This window comes from Falco naumanni, chromosome 11 (genome assembly GCF_017639655.2).
Source record: "Falco naumanni isolate bFalNau1 chromosome 11, bFalNau1.pat, whole genome shotgun sequence".
Classification (NCBI taxonomy): Eukaryota; Metazoa; Chordata; class Aves; order Falconiformes; family Falconidae; genus Falco; species Falco naumanni.
The window spans coordinates 1,492,531-1,509,233 of record NC_054064.1 but is presented as its reverse complement, the minus strand read 5'-3'; the positions used below and the strand labels follow the sequence as shown (position 1 = coordinate 1,509,233).

At 36.9% G+C, this 16,703-nt stretch overlaps 1 protein-coding gene across 3 annotated transcripts in view; it reads right to left on the bottom strand.

Moving 5' to 3' along the window:
- Positions 1-16,703, bottom strand: part of DENND1B (DENN domain containing 1B) — a 168,206-nt gene that overhangs the window by 14,183 nt on the left and 137,320 nt on the right. For all 3 annotated transcript variants that reach the window (XM_040610332.1, XM_040610334.1, XM_040610333.1), the window contains 4 exons: positions 14,159-14,199; positions 13,260-13,328; positions 10,769-10,825; positions 9,854-9,964 (listed from right to left, as the gene is read on the bottom strand). In XM_040610332.1, coding sequence (XP_040466266.1) covers positions 9,854-9,964; positions 10,769-10,825; positions 13,260-13,328; positions 14,159-14,199 — 278 coding nt within the window. The remainder of the gene's footprint in view (positions 1-9,853; positions 9,965-10,768; positions 10,826-13,259; positions 13,329-14,158; positions 14,200-16,703) is intronic.

Genomic DNA, 16,703 nt, shown 5'->3' with positions numbered 1-16,703 from the left:
ATTGTCCTCAAAGTGAGAAGCAAATAAGCTTTTGATAAATGGCAGCGCACATATAATTTCACATTTACCAACTACTTGATACATCAACACGCATAAAGTTGCAAGAAAAGAAAAATACCTACTATGGTTTAAATCTATGAAGTACTGTTTCCTTTTTCTTAAAAAATTAAAGATTATTCATTCAGGATGAGAAAGCAAAATAAATACACGTCCTCTATTATTTATGATTCAGTATTTTATTTTACCTACCCTTCTCTATAACCCAATCACAGGCATAATTGTAGCTCCCTCCAGCAGGGAAGCAAAAGATCTCTCAATCAAACCTTCTAGTTAAGCACAACCCATTGCCCTCCCTTGCACTCAAAGACTGTGACCTAAAGCAATGGATAATGAAATCACTTTTTTTCATTAAAAATGGACAAAAATGGATAAAGCAATGGATAATGAAAAGGAAAGTACTTCACATTACACTCCACAAGAGCTGAGACTGAGGGGGACAGAAGGAAAGAAAAGAGATTTAAAAAAAGAAGTACAGCTTTTAAACTTTCTCTTCTTCAATGCCCTTCTTCTGGGACACGGTACAACCAACCACTTAAAGTAGTGCTGGGGATACCAAGTAGCTACGTGGACACCAGACCAGGATAGGTGTGAGCAATAATTCTAGATTAATTTCAAGAAACAATCCCTTCAAAGAATTACTTGTGTGCTTTAGACTCACAGAAAGTAACATAAAGTAGTGATGCCTCACAAAAATAATGCTCTGGTATCAGAAACATTGTCCTCTATATAAATTAAATAGATATTATCTGAGAACACCGTATTTGCTTTTTAATTTTTTTAATTATTATTATAACACAGGGCTCATGGATAATTTAAAAACTACTAATGGTAAATAAAAACACCTTCACCCTTCCTGGGACAGAAACATTGTCTGCTTCAACAGATTCAGACAAATAGATGATGCATTTGAAAGAACATGAAGTGGTTGGAAACAAAAGCTTCATCAGTTCTGAGATCCTGTTAATTAAAATGATAGGGAAAGAGACACACAAAAAGTAGGTTCCCAACGACAGAAAGAAATCCTTTCCCATGACAATAAAAAGCCTGCAAGGGCAGGAAATCCCCCAAAATCCGTTTAGAGACACGGACAACCAGAGTGTGTAGGTAAGAACAGGAGCACAGCACTTTGAAATGACAAGCAAACTGCAATGCACCAGAGATCTCCACTGACTTCTGTAAAGCTAAAGGAAACATTAATAACTGTGCTGAGGGAGGATTTATTGTAAGGAAGGATGATACATCTGCTGAGACACCTAGTCACGGAGAGCACATTGTAATTATTTATGTTCTGAATTACTGTGGTGAAAAATTAACAAACTCTAAGCTTCCTACCTTCTATGCATGCTACACTCCTGACCATAGATAATACTGGAGAATTCTCTAACACTGCTTTTGATTTTTCAGGATTAATCATGCTTCTATAAACATTTTTCAGAAGTAGTTTGGTGGGTTTTTTTCTCCAAAACAACAAATCAACTCCCATGTTCTCTGAAGAACTGCAGACCGCTTTTCCCTCAGGAAGCCTGCACGGTTATCTCCAGGCCCCCGGACTTGAAGCGAGCCCCCCAGCTGCCCCCCGGACCACCACAGCTCGCTCCTCAGCGACACAGGGGCTGTTCTTAGCGAAGCAGCCGCGCAGCCGACACGCTGTGCACCCTGCCACACACCAGTCCAGCTGCATGAGTGCACCAGCCGTGGGCAGCCTGGCCTCACTGCAATCGGTACAGCCAGGGGGGCTGGTCTCTCAAAATAGGATGTGGAAATTTTCAGTGCTGTTTGCAACAACTAACGCAAGCAGCTCTTCTATAAACAAGTATTCTTTATGCTTTGGGGTTTTTTTTGGTGGATGATTTTAAGAATCAGATTCACCAGTTACAAAAACTAAGAAAAATATCACTTATTTTCCCTTTCTGATGGTCCTTAATGCCCTAGCTTTACTCCATGATTGCAGGAAAAGGAAATGACAGAATAGAGGGTTGAGGGGGTCACTGTGGAGAGAGGAGCAAAAAGATAAAAGAGGAACGCACATCAGAAACAAAAAACTAATCAGTGCCCATATGCACAAAGGCAGAAAAGGGAACATGGTTTGGAAGTAACAGGAAAGTCAAGAGACCTGGAAGTAACTCGGGCGTGCAGGGTGTGACTTTAGTGACACCAAAGAGCTGTAAACCCCGTTCATCTGGCTGGAAGGTGCTACCTATCTGATACAATTCCTAAGCAGTCAAACCAGAGATAACTGGTTAAATCGATCTTTCCATTAAAATGTACATCACACCCTTACACCAGCTGAACTATCACATGATAAAAACACTGCTGGAAGCGCTGTTTGCAGATCACGTGTGACTTTTTCAAAGGAAAGGAAACACCAGCAAAAACACTGAAGTGAAAATGTACAATGTGGATGTGATCCTAAACACAGACATCATATACTTTGAGGCTTCAAGAAAACTCCAAATGTCACAAAACTCCAGACAGAAAAACGTGAGCAGCACTGAACTCTGTCCATCAGACCTACAGGCAGTGGAAGAACCTGTCTGAGGGAAGCTCTGTATGAAGCTTGAAAACAGCAATCACATTTGCAAGCAAATAAAAAAAAGATTGTGCCTTAGAAATGGAAATATTGACTCCAAGCACATTTCTGTATAAAGCTTCCAGACAAAATTAGCAAGGAGGAGTCCCTCCTTCTGTTTGACATCAGTAGGATTCTTCTGCTCAAAAAGAAGGTCTTTCTCTGCAAGGTGCATTCAGATTCCGATGCTATTCACTAATTTCAGGTACTTTGCATCCTAGATTTGACAATAAATAGCAGGACGGAGGCAGCATCAGGATGCAATCTAGGTTCTGGGTCAGCTGGGGTGCCCTTGGTCATGCCCCACTCTCTCCCCACGCACTGTGGACAAAGCCCAGGGTAGAACTGGGCTGACATCAGCATTTCAGTACTGTCTAAAACGGGATGGGGTGAATGAACCTGGGCTTTCACGTTCAGCCACCCAGACCTCTCAGGAAAGGCTTTTCCTGTTATTTCTACTTCTCCCTCCTTTTGCTCCCAGCCAAACTATAGTCTTTAATTGAACATATTTTTTTTTTTAATCACTCTTAGGTACAGGACCAGAGAGAGGAAGAAAAGGTTGGAGAACAGACAGTATTAGACCTGAAGTTTTAGACATAAGGTTGTGTGCTCCAAACTTTCAGGCCAGAAGGCAAAAGCAACATGAAGTTGGGAGGCAGGTCCCAGCCGTCAGCTGCAGTTCTGGCTCCCTGCTTTGGCTAGGTGTAGCCAAAACCTGCCCCATGGAAGGCAGAAGACACACAGCAATTCAAAGCAGAAGATACCACTGTTAGATTAAGATGTCAATAAATTCTGATGAAAAAAAATAATTCGGTTATTTCAACTCACTACTAAGGACAGAATGGTTCATCCAGTTTTGAAGATACTTTGTGAAATAGCATTTTTCTTTCATATCCTTCCGAGAAAAGAAACCTCGGTAGACATGCCAGAATGGTTCATTTGTTTTTAGTAGAAAGACCCTCAGAAAGGCTGCCTTTCAATTTGGGAAAAAACTCAAATAGGTGACAATAACAGCCAAAAAAACCATCTGCAAACTTTTTGCTTGTCTAAATGTCTCTTAGTAGGATAAATCAGAGAATTATACAGATTTAAACAGAGTAGATGTGTTGATGTCTTTGCCCTGAAAACCCAAGCATTCCACTAAATGCCCACAGGTTAACAAAAAATTGCAGAGCAATTTCTTGACCATTGCCCTATCTTTCCATTATTTTTTTTTTTAATTGGAATCATGGTAAGTAGTGAAGAGATTTTGCAAGTGATGTTTACTGCAATACAGGTGCAAAACAAACGTTAGAACGCCGCTACAGAGGCTTGCAACAGTCCTTTGCTTAAAACCACCATGGTGAGAAGAGATCTGGGCAGAGAATAGGAGAGCTCACACTAACAAAAAAACACCTGAAATTAAAAAAAAATCAGAAAACCTTTATAAACTTATACTGCTTCTTTTTTCTTTAAATGTGTTCACTGCCTAAATTCAAATCAGTGACCGTCACTGTTTAGAGCCTGTATCTACTATCTTCTGGTGGGGGGTGGGGTGTAAATGTGGTGAGCAATCTTGTAATGATTTCTCTAAATTGATAGTGTATATTCCTGAAAATAATACTGTGCATGATACATTAAAGCATCTAAATGTTTAAGTTGCACAAAATCCAGATAATCTTCCAGTTTAAAAAAAAAAGAAAAGTATTGCTGTATTTCTAAGAGGTCTGCTGCTGTAAGAAGCCAGGTTTCTTTAAGGCAAAGGACACGCTGTGCCCGGACCGCCTCGGGAAGGGAGCAGAGCCACGAGAGGGCACTCTTGTAATCTGCAATTTGAATTCTTGCTGCCTAGCTTTTTCATTTTTAATTAAAAGGAAATCTGACTGTTTTCCAGAATGAAGAGATCTTACTTGACAGACCAAGACAAAAGATTTTTCTCCAAATTAGAGGAAGCTAATGAGATCTACAATATTTTCAAATTACACCGCATTAGCTAACAGCATTTACTAATCAACCAAAGCTTACTTCAAAACCATGTTTTACAGAAACAAAACATGATTTACTTTAAAAACTACCTCTTAGTGTCTATGGCATCTGTCAATTCCTAGTATTTTAGTCAATGAGAGTATAAGGTACCTCCAGCTATATAACCTGTGTTATCTGTGGATGCTAGGCATAGATGTGATCTCAAGCACACTACCTGAATCCAAACACAGGTAAATGCCTTTGACTGGAGCTTTTATGTTTCTGAAATTATTATGAGGTTTTCCACAGGATATTTACCAACCCCCCCTTTTTTCTTAAAGGGTTCAGTCACCTTATACAGAATATGTATATTCAGCACTGCATTATTACAAGCATTTACTCTCCTCTTTTATGTTCCCAGAAGAAAAAAAAAAAAAAGGAAAAAAAAAAAAGTCTTCAGAATAGCCCACTCTCACCACCTTTTTCAGGTTAGGAGGATAATCAGTTACTGGAAGCCCTTTGTAGCTAATGATTATGTCATTTATTTTACAGGCCGTTGTAGGGGTATTGATAAATGGGGCGCTCCTGAAGGTAAGGTTATTCTGAACACATCTTCCTGACACTTGCTATCTTTGTCGAACAGAAGCCAAGTATACCTACTGCAAGCTGAATTACACATTGTCTAGTTATGAGGATATGCTTCAATAAAAGTGTAAAAGCTACACTCATGATAGGCTTTCAAAAAAAGAATAAAAAATGGTAATTCTCTTCTTTTCAAGAATACCAAGAAAAGGGTTTAGTCTAACTTGGCTTTTATTACCTTATGCAAAAGTGGTTTTAAAACCTTCTTAGACACTATATCTAGATCCTGCAAAGTCATGGGAAGTAGTTCACTTGGTTTCTTCAATGGACGAACATTTAAAGTAGCGCTGACACACAGGGATTCCTGGTAAATCCACACTTAGAATCCAAATGCCTGTTTCCATTACGGCTGCAAGGTAGCACAGCCTGAAGGTACAGTATTACATATATTTCCTTAGAGACAAGGGGGCATTGCTAACTTACTAATTATAAAGTGAACTGGTAGTTCTTATTTGGTATTCTGCAAATCTTCCGGAATGTATAATTAGGCACTAAATACATTAGGACTATTGACATCCTGAAATGCTCCATTTTTAATAAGCTACCCTGCCACCTGATATAACAGCAAAATTACAAAGATCATATTCATGAAATCAAACAGATCTTCGCGGCATTTTATGCAAGCTCATAATAAAACACACTCTCTTTTCAATTATGTATTAATCTGGAACAATTTTATAGAGCTCTTACTGCATTTACGCCCCTGTCTACCCAGAAATCTGCATTACCTGGGAGCATATAATGAAACAGAATTAAAATAGATTATGCAAAACCTGAACACAGAGCAGTCTAACACATGCAGTGCCGTACCCTGCTCATCAATAGTTAAAGAAACTCTGCGATATCGTTGGCAAGACACTGCAAACACAGCTGAAGCAATCCAATGCCTGTATTAATTTTTATTTCAAAAATTTTAGCTGGTGATTTTTTCTATCTTCTACACACCTAATTAACGTAGGAGATAAAACGTACCAGAGACATATTATTAGATCTCGGCATGAAACAGTTAAAGGCAGCGCACATGCCAAGGTTTTAATAAGGCTTAACAATAAAAAGCTTCAATCCTCCACTTTCACTAGATTTTGTTGTGGTTTTCCCTTGCTTAGGGCAATCCATCTGTTAATGTTGACTTGCAATATAGTTAAGCTCGCATACGTATAAAAAGCCTAGAAGAGCTAACCTAAGCAAGAGTAAGCTCAAATGAATATTACAGAGATAGAACAATTCATCTTAAGCAAAGATTAATTGTGTCTGCGTGCACGCGCATGCACACAGGCACGTATGAGTGCACTCCTGTTGTTATTTTTTTTAGGAAAGACTTTCAAAATGCAAATTCTAGGAGGGCAAGCTGATCACTACAGTTTGCAGAAACACATTTAATTATTTACCCTGTGATTAGGTTTTGACAGCTATTTTACATGCTATAATTTCTATTGATTTACTGTTAATTTTTTAAAAGTCAATTGCTGATCTGGAAAAAAAACCAAACCAACAATAAAACCACTATGACAGCAGTGGTAAAGCTTAGTAAATATTCTTTGTTAAAAATGGCTCTGCACTGTGACCAGTGCTGGTATTCTCCCTGGGCCAAAATGGCCTTGTTCTCAATAAAGCCAGAGAAGTATCCTTTCCCCTGAGCCCTGTTAGGCTGAGGCTGCAGTTGGAACCGTCATCTTCACACAAAAGCAAAGGGGTTGGGCTTTACAAACGCAAAGCCTAATTGGGAGATCTTCATGGCTGTACCCTTGACATTTATTAAAGCCTCATCAACAAAACAGGAAATAACCATACTAATTAGCAGACTCACACACAAAATACTGTTTGTTGGGGTAAAAGCAGATTCACTTCCTATTGTAAAGGAAGCATCCTCCCAAACCCCAAAAGCCTGTTACAAACTAATTATTAAAACAAACTTTCACAGTAAAGTTTTTTACTTTTACTTTCATATCATACATAATGTTTTGAACTAAATCTGTTTTACAGCATCTCAGCTAACTATTAGTATTTATGTTTATCTGTTTCCAAGAAGTGGAAAATTAAAAGCTCAATGCATGCATCTAACACGACATAAAATACAATACCAAATTCTTTATATTTACAAGTTTCTAAATGTTTCAGTATGGAAGAGACAGTAATATAAGTGCAGAACTGCCTCTGGTTTGGAAGCAAGATGACCATTAAAAGCAATTGCTCTCTTTTTGTTGTTGTTTGTTTAGGGGGGATATTCAAATACACTGACATTGCAACTTAATCGATCGCTGGTCCTTACTTTTTACACACATCAGAGTGCGCGGACTGCCCTTCAGCACCACCCTTACACCCCTGCAGACACGCGTGGCACTATTTTAGAAATCTGGGTGGAGACGTTCGTTCACAGGATAAAGAGTTACAGAAAAAAGGATTAAACCTGACAATAATAGCAATCTGTGAAATTCACTTTTTAAACACAGATTCAGCACTGGACCAAACACAGTCTCTCTCATACATGTGCACTTGGAATACAAACGTTTATTTGAATGTAAAGCTTAAAATCACCACTTATTCATAAAGAACCTTCACTTATGTTATCTTGTTCAAACACTTACCAAGAGTAAGAATAAAAAAAAAGAGCAGCCACAATGGACTATTGGTTTTTAGAAATATGTTAGTTTCTTTGCTTTTGGGGAGGAGGAAAAGTAGGAACAGTGTGAGTGAGCAGTGATGGAAACCGTGCAAGAGCAGAGTTCTGGGGGAGCAACCACCTGCCCTCCCCCCCATCTGCTCCACCCTGCCCAGGGGGCTCACATGGCATTTGGGACAGGAGCGGGAGAGAAAACGCAGGACCGTCAGTTTGCAGCAGGGCAAAACTGCGGGGCCATTAGTTACAGGCTTTGATAGTAAATAAACCCTATACATGTACATGTGTATACACAAACACACGTGTATATGTGCATATGTAAACCACACTATGGATGGATATGCACTCCTGCCTTGTTTTCAAAACTAAAAGAGACTGGTAGAAACAGCAACAATGGTATTATGGGATTTAGCAGCACACAGCCGTACAAACACAAAAACATACAGAAGTTAAATTGTTCTGGTCAAACACAGGCCTTCAAAAGAAATGTTTTATCATACTAAGGTAAATTACATTCCTTTGTATCCCTAGACTCCTGTACGTAACAGGAGGCAGTACTACCATATCAGTAAATTACTGCAGATTTTTTAATAAAAGCAGTCTATACAAGTTCACTGGCTACAAGGGTATACTTGTGTTATGTATTTACACAGATACATCCAATTGTAGATTCACCTACACTAATCTGTGTGCGTTGGCTTATAATGCATTAAAACCTTTTTAGTACATGATCAAATTATTTTGGTGGTGGGGAACACTGCAATATATTAAAATGACAGTTATCTATGAGAAGAAATATTTTAAGAACCATTCACGTTACTAACATTAGAGCTCTACACTCACACATTTAGAAGTGTGGATCTTCTCCTCTGATACCCAGCGAAGAAAACCTACTGTACACAAGTTCCTGAAAGAATGCAGGCACCGCAGCTGCCTGTACATAAAAATATACTGAGGGCACATAGTTTAGAATTTTATCACTGGCTTTAAGAGACCATAAAAACATGTACAAAATAAAAGCTGCCTAAATAGATAAAGCAGAAAAAAAATAATGTCTTAATACTAACGTACAATCTCAGCATCATTTAGCAATAATCTGCATCAGTTCTATGTTAAATTTCACAAACACTGTATTTATTATTGATAAAAACAAATTTTAAATCGATTAGACAACTCAGTTTTTTGTCATTGCAATGTCTGAAGTAAAACGCCAAATGTTGTTAGTTCAGCAGGACTGAATTTCTATACTTAATTCCCTTATAAGAAATATATATGCATTAGAAATACATATATAAACATTAATTACATGTATTAAAAACATGCAATAACAATATAATATAAAAATAACCCACATGTTAAAATATGTACATATGTATGTCTTTATGTCCAGGAAAAAAAAAGTGCTACAAAAACTATTTTATTGATATCCTGGAAATAAAACTGTCAAAATGAATCCAAAGACGTTACAACACTTGCCAAAGTTGAGATACTACACCTGTTACTTCAAATCAAGACTAGAAAGGGTTAGGGAACAAAAGGAGAAGAGATTGGCACCATATTAACTAGCTGACTTAATAATAAAATAATAAATCATAACTATCTGAGCAAGGTTAAAGGCTATGTAACTGCCAAATCAGTGTATTAGAAATAGAAAATTAATGTGCACTGCTATAGGGAACTAAAAAAAAAAAAAAAAAGCTTAACACAGATCAGTGAACAGATCAGAAAGTATTTGTTATGAGAAGCCATTATCAAAAACAGTACTTAAGAATTAAATCTCAGATCCATACTTACAAATCTCCTGTTTTTTCATCTCTCAACAAGGATGAAATACGAGTAACATTTTTCCCCCTTTAAGCAGTATAGCAGTATTTCTATAAACATAGCCTTTTAGTCACACTATCCAAACCCAGACAGTAAAATAACCTTGAAACAGATTCACTGATGCGTTTGCCACTGTAAGTGGCAAAATATTTTCCTCATATGTATGTGAATAAGGACAGGAGTTTCAGGTGTCTTACCTGTGCCAGTCTTCTTTTTTCTGAGCTTCCTCTTTTCTCATAATGCAACATGTAGACGGGAGCAGTCTGTACTGCACCAGCACTGCAAGTTCCATACTCTTCCTCACTCTCCTACACAAGAAAACACATTTAAATTCCTTTATTTATAATCATTATCTGCAAACGTAGCCCCCATATTATGCATGCAGAATGCATTCAAAATTATCTTGCCACAATCTATTACTGTCATGAAAATACCATCTGTAGTAAGAAAATCAAATTTAGCTTTTCAAGAAGCTGAAGTTATCAACATTGGCATTTAAAAGATTAATTGTTCAAACGTCTAGGAAATATTTTTCAAAGTTTTCTTAAAATAGCATAAAACACATCTAAAAGCTGTTCCTCCTCCCTATAAAAAACCTTACATGGATCAAAATTTTCAATGGGAAAAGCAACTGCAAAATGCCTAAAAAATCTTTTCTGCTACTTCTGCAGTGTTGCTCTTGCAAAATGAAACTATTCCTCCGTTCAAACATTGCCATTGTGCACACATCTTAGGAAACCAAAATGGACAACAGCACCTTCTGAAATACATTGTGCTACAAGACTCTCCCATCTCAAATTCTCAGCTTGAAGCAAAGGCTTCGATTGTGATATCAAAGCAATCAACTTTATGAAAACATACATCCTGTTAATGTATCTTTGAAGACCTCTGTTGTTCTACGATAAAATATGCAAACAATAAAGAGATTATTCAGTGGATGCATAGAATGACAGATAGTTGCCAGAGGGCTCGTTATGAAAAATGTTTTGTTGAACAAAGGGCTAAGCATATTTCAAAAGTCATTAAAAACACAAATCTCATGTGATTTGTAAAGTATAAGCTTCAAACTGATACAGGAAGCAATGTAAGAAAGCAAAAAGTGTGCTACGTACCTTGTGCTTTAACTTGTTCTTCACTTCTTTTATTCCTTGCCTTGCCTGATTTTTTGCCTAGAAAAATAAAAGGGCTTAAGTAGCTCTGCAAGACACTGGCTGTAGTCATGGAACATGCTTCAGATGTCATACTTATTTTACCTTTTTTTTTTAAAAGGCAATACGGTGATATAAAGGAGAACAATAACCTTTATCACAAATTTCATACATGCAATGTCATTAAATATTTTACGTTCATGCTTTATCTATATATTTAAAGATTTTTTTCATATGTGCATGCCAATGCTGTGAAAACATATGTACTCAAAAATTCAACGTTACTAAGGACAGGCTAAAAATGGCTGTATGCATCACTCCTTTATTTGAAATGGTCCTTTAAATTTGAAAGGGTATTTTATCAGTAAGGCATGTTGGAAAAATGTTAAGATTTTCGAGATGACTGCTACAGTGTTCCAGTCTGGCAATTTGCAGGGCAACATCAATCTTAAGAGAAATGAAGTGATTTCATATGCAGATGGAGATTTTGCCCAGTGCTGCTGAACAGCATAGCGCTGCTATTTAGGGGAGGATTCGGTATGTATTAAAATAGGCAGCCAAGGATCATTGTTGCATAGAAAACAGCCAAGAATATTCTTCAATAAATAAATGAATTATCAATACAGAATGCCATGTACTACTTATGCTAAAAGCCATTAGAAGAGAAAGAGAGAGAGAACTGGGGGAGGAGGAAGAAAGAAAAGATACAAGGCAAGGGACGACACCAAAACCCTAACCCTAACAGAAGAAAAAGTATCTTTCTTGGAAGAATATAGGAAAAACACCTATGCAAGTTCTCAAGGTTGGTTTGAAAACAGGACTCTAAAATATAGTTAAGTGCATAAATATGTGGAAACCACCTATTTTTCTATGGTTTTCTATAAATGGAAATTCAGAAAACGAAATCATTTCCTTAAATCAAGAGGTCAGAGAGTCTTTTTTGATCCTTAAATCATACATCTACACGCTCAATAACAGCACAACAGGGTGCCATGTAGCAGATGCTAACCTGAGAGCCACTTCAAACTTTCCAGATCATGCTGACAGCATTTGGATGAATTTTGGAGGGCTTTGTTCTAACTCTGAGGGATGGTACCAAGCACATTACTCAAGGCTACCGCTCACTTGTCTAGCAATTAAGAAATGCATATTCCACTTCCCTAGTAGCAGGCTCCATAAAGGGCAACAGCCTAAGAAATTAAATGGGGTATAAATATGAATACCTGATACACACAGATCCTCACAGTTTACCAGTGTTTCCTGGCATACATAGAAGTTCACTTTGAAGAACCTTTACCATCAAGGACACAATTATCAAAACTGAATGCAGGGACAAGATGATTTAACCACAGTCTAAGCTAGTGCAAACTGAAGAAGAACAATTGGCAGATAACCTGTTAATGAACCATTTTTAAAATTATAAATGAGTCCATGAATATGAAGTATATTTATTTTATTTACCTGTTTTTCTCCATGACTGCTGAGTTTTTCAACTGATGTAAAATTAAAAATTCTGTTTTAAAATTTTATTTAAAATACACTTGCTTAGACTGATGTCCCGATTTATTCAGGACTAGTTATTATGCATCCAACTAGTGAAACATTTGGAAAAGCAAAAAGGAAGCCAAAAGTCTTTTCCCATATATTAAAAATGCAACCTTAAAATACTTCCTGCTTCATTAAAATACTTCCTGCTTCACTACACTACTGCCATTTTTCCATACTGCATAATACCATATAATTTCACATGCTTTATTGGTTAGGCAGCCTTTGAAAAGAAGAGCTCTTAAGCTCAAAAGTATAAGCCTTAAATTCAGTTCAGTGTGAGCATTCTAGTATCGTCCTGATAAGAGCAGATGATAGAAGAGACTGGCTGCACCCATTACTGATGCTTTACCACGTTTTCAACAGTGCAGCACTTAGTGCCAAAGTGACTGGGCGCCAGGGCTCCATTTGTCCAGCACAAACGCTGGCTCTTCTGAACAGAGTGCTCTGCATACTGTAACACTATATTTATATTACACATTAAAGTAACATTTACAAAATGTTTTATGCTCACATTAACTTTGTAATGCCTGTGTTGTGTTACGGGACCTTAGTGTAAATGAGAATTTCTGTTTTCAGAGTCCATATTTTAATTGTGTTGTCACCAATCAGGAAGAGTTTAGAGCTGTGTATCAAATATTTAAATAAGCTTCTAGTATGTATGATGCCTGAAACAAAACCAGTACAGTGATGCTTTGAAAATGTCTATTGTTATGTGCAGGCTATCTGGAAGACAGAAACAACTCTAAAATCTGAGTGCTATATGAGGAAACAAAGCTAAAAACTTTCTGCAGGCTGACATGTATTCTGCAATACATTTATCAAATGCTTAGGCTTTAAAGTATTCAGGAAGAAGGAGAGGTTGTAGGAACTTGCAGTATTTTTATTTATTTGAAATAAACGATCTTACAAATTTATATGCGGTTTTCACAGCCGGAGTAGCTTTGGTCATTGCTGTGTTGATTAGCGCACCACCTTTCTGAAATACATAAAAAATATATTTTAGTAACATTTTAACCCTAAGCCAAACCTTAAGACAAGAGCAAGGGAAAATAAAGAGTGTGCTGTAAAGAAAAAACAATCTTCCTTTAAAATTGGTAAGAATAACCACAGCTGTGTTTCCTCCCCAACCTCCTGTCTGCAGCTACACAAGGGTTACAGTACATCATTATCAGAGCTGACACATTTATCAATGCATTCTAACAGAATGATGTATTTTCATTCTTCATTCATTGTTACTGTTTCAAAATCAATTCAGAAGTTACGGCTATTTTTCATGTGTTCCTATCATATTTATTATGCAACTTCAAAATACTTTGACCTGACAGAAAGAACTATCACATTTAAATCACACAAGAATTCTCTTAATCTAAAATAATATATTGTATTAATCCTGCGGAATAACAAGGTTATACCAAGGGTCTTCTGCCAGCCAGACTGCACAAATCCATATCCACAAAACTGCAATTTACTAGAAGCGATAAACTTCCTATCAAATTGTACTGTCACACCTAATTCACAGTTATGGAATGTAACATGGTACAGAAAGCGGTGAAATCCCTGACTATACAGACAGAAAAACCTTGCGTGTTTTGGCATTTGTTTTGTGTATGAGACTACTTCTTTCTACATATTAAAGAAAAATTCCACAAAATTATTGCATATACCATAGACATGTTATTTATTATAGAATATACTTACATCTTCCTTGCAAGTGAGTGAACTTTTACCATTACATATATATGTAAGGAAAAGGACAAAGATTTAAAGAACAGCATGGCCAGTATAATTACTTAACCAAGTTTATACCTTCACTGTATGCATCCACTGCTGGTAAGATCTTGAATTTCCTGAAATATAAATGTAAGATGTAACACAATCAAACAAATGTTCAACATTTTAAATGCTTCAACCCTCTTCACAATCTGCATAAAAAATTCCCTTAGAGGATTATTCATTAATTTAATTCCTCCCAGACAGACAAGGAATGTGAAGATAAGAATACGTGTACACTAACAAAAAAATCTAGGTATCTCTTCTTTCACATTTTCTGTTTTCTTCGTAAAAGCATAGCTTTTCACCACACAAAGTTTTTAATTCTAACTGAGGTAGAAAGATAAATTAAAACTACAATAAGGTAACATACAGATACAAAGTCTAAAAAGAAAACCACCAGCTCAAAGGAAAGAATAATATATAATGAACTGCAATCAAGCATAATGATCCCACTGGGCAAACTTCCAAGTCCAAAAATGACACGGATTGCATCCCAAGGAAAAACAACTGGAGAAAAGTGTAAGGATTATGGCACAACTATATACTCCTGTATATAGCTATTAACTGTAATCCTAACTGTATCTACCTTCTGTCCAAAGGAAAACCTCTAAAATGTGAGAGTGTCTTCTGGGTTCTGCAGGAGTACCGAGGACTACTGCGCCACTAAGCTTGCCACAGACAGGATTAAATTCTACCAAGCTGCTGATGAAGAGAAGAATACTATTTCCCAAAGGTGCTTCAGCTGAACACCACAGATTGAGTCTCTGACCCCTGAGAAAGTTTGAGTACATCAGTCACTTGAATACTCCTGTACTGTGAGTTGCTACTAACCCTAGACTAGACATTCACGTTGATAAGAACACTGAAGTTCAAAACAGAAAGTTTATCCATTTTGAAAGGACTATACTGATACATCCTTGACATTGCAAACTTTTAATAGGAGTTCTCAAAAATGCTTCAGCTTTGCAATAATCAATTAACTAAGGCCTGGGTAGAATTATTGCATTGGCTAATGGAAAGCCAAAACATTCTCCTAGGACATGGCTGAGAACTAACTGAATCATTGTTAAAAGGTATTCCCAAGTTTCTCAATGAGGTGAAAAACCTAAGCTGTTTATACTCACATCAGGCACTTTCACTCATTTCATTAAGTTCTTACAAGCAATTTTGAGAGCCAAACTCTCAGGAATGCTGGCACAAGTGAAAGCAATGCTCACTTAGAAAGGAGTGATCCTGATGATCTTTATGATCCTATCTCCAGTAAGAACATCAAAGAGCAACCTAAAGCAAAAATTACTCATTTTTCACTTCCTCAGTCTGGTTCCCTGGAACTGCCAAAGAAGGCAGCACAGAAATAGTATGTAGTAAGGTGAAATTTAACCACTGCTAGTGTGTTAATGACATCTCAATGAACCATAAGTGCCTTCTCTAACACAACATTTCGTAAGTTCAAATTCTATTTTCAACAACATTTGTGTATCATCTGGCTTGTGGTATCCTGAGAGTGACCCTTTCCACATCTGAGCTTTCTCTGCCACAGCCTATGACTTAAGCAATTTCTAAAGACAGTAAATGAGATCTCAGAAAACCACCCAAAAGTTTTGTCTTTCTATCAACCAAAACAACCAAAAACTGTTGTCTTGCTGTGTACAGAGACTTTAGGGAAAGCAATGAAGAAAACAGATAAATACTCATCTACAGAAAAGGCCACTATACACTACCCTCAGCTAGAGCTGAACCTCTGAAACTCTAGTGCTGACACCTTAAACTAAATTATTATTAAAGGAGGTTCAAAAGTTATCACTTTTCCAGTTTTCCTCATAACCACCATTGATAATAGACCAACTCAAAAAAATCGACTGCTGTAGTAAAATTCATGTGATTCCAAATTACTTTACATATATATTCTACAAGAAAACCAAGTGCTAAGGCCAATTATCACTAGATTAGTGTATTGAAAGTTACATGAAATTCTTGCAAACCAATACCTCCACAGAGTAATACATGTAACAGAAAATCAAGTTTTAAGTATAAAGTGCAAACTGTAATGAAGATGGCTGATATTTCTTTCCACATATAGTCAATAGAGAACTAAGTTTTGACCACATTACTGGATGGAAAAAAAAAGCATACAAAAATTGCAATCTAAGTTCTATTCTCCAATTTCCAGTTGAATTTTCTGCACTGGTTTAGTAACACATATGTGGAAAAAATGCAAATTAGAAGAAGAGATTACTTAAAGAAACACTTCCCATTTGGTTCAGTAATTTTTAAACTATACTCTCTATAGCTAAGAATATGTTCACCTGTCCTTTTAACAGCTCGTAGCTTACACTAACTTTCTGTGACTTTTCTGAAGGCTGGGTTTCACCTGCTTCTTTACAACCTTGGGCTTCCTGGTAAAGTTGATGGGAGTTAACTCTGCAAAGAGATCACAGTTCTACCCCATTAGTGTCACAAAATGTCACCTTCAATTCTATACATATTGTTAGCCCTGCACTTCATAACGATAATGAGACAGCAGTTATGTAAATACTGAATATGTGCCCTAAGCAATTTGTCCACAGCCTGGCAATAT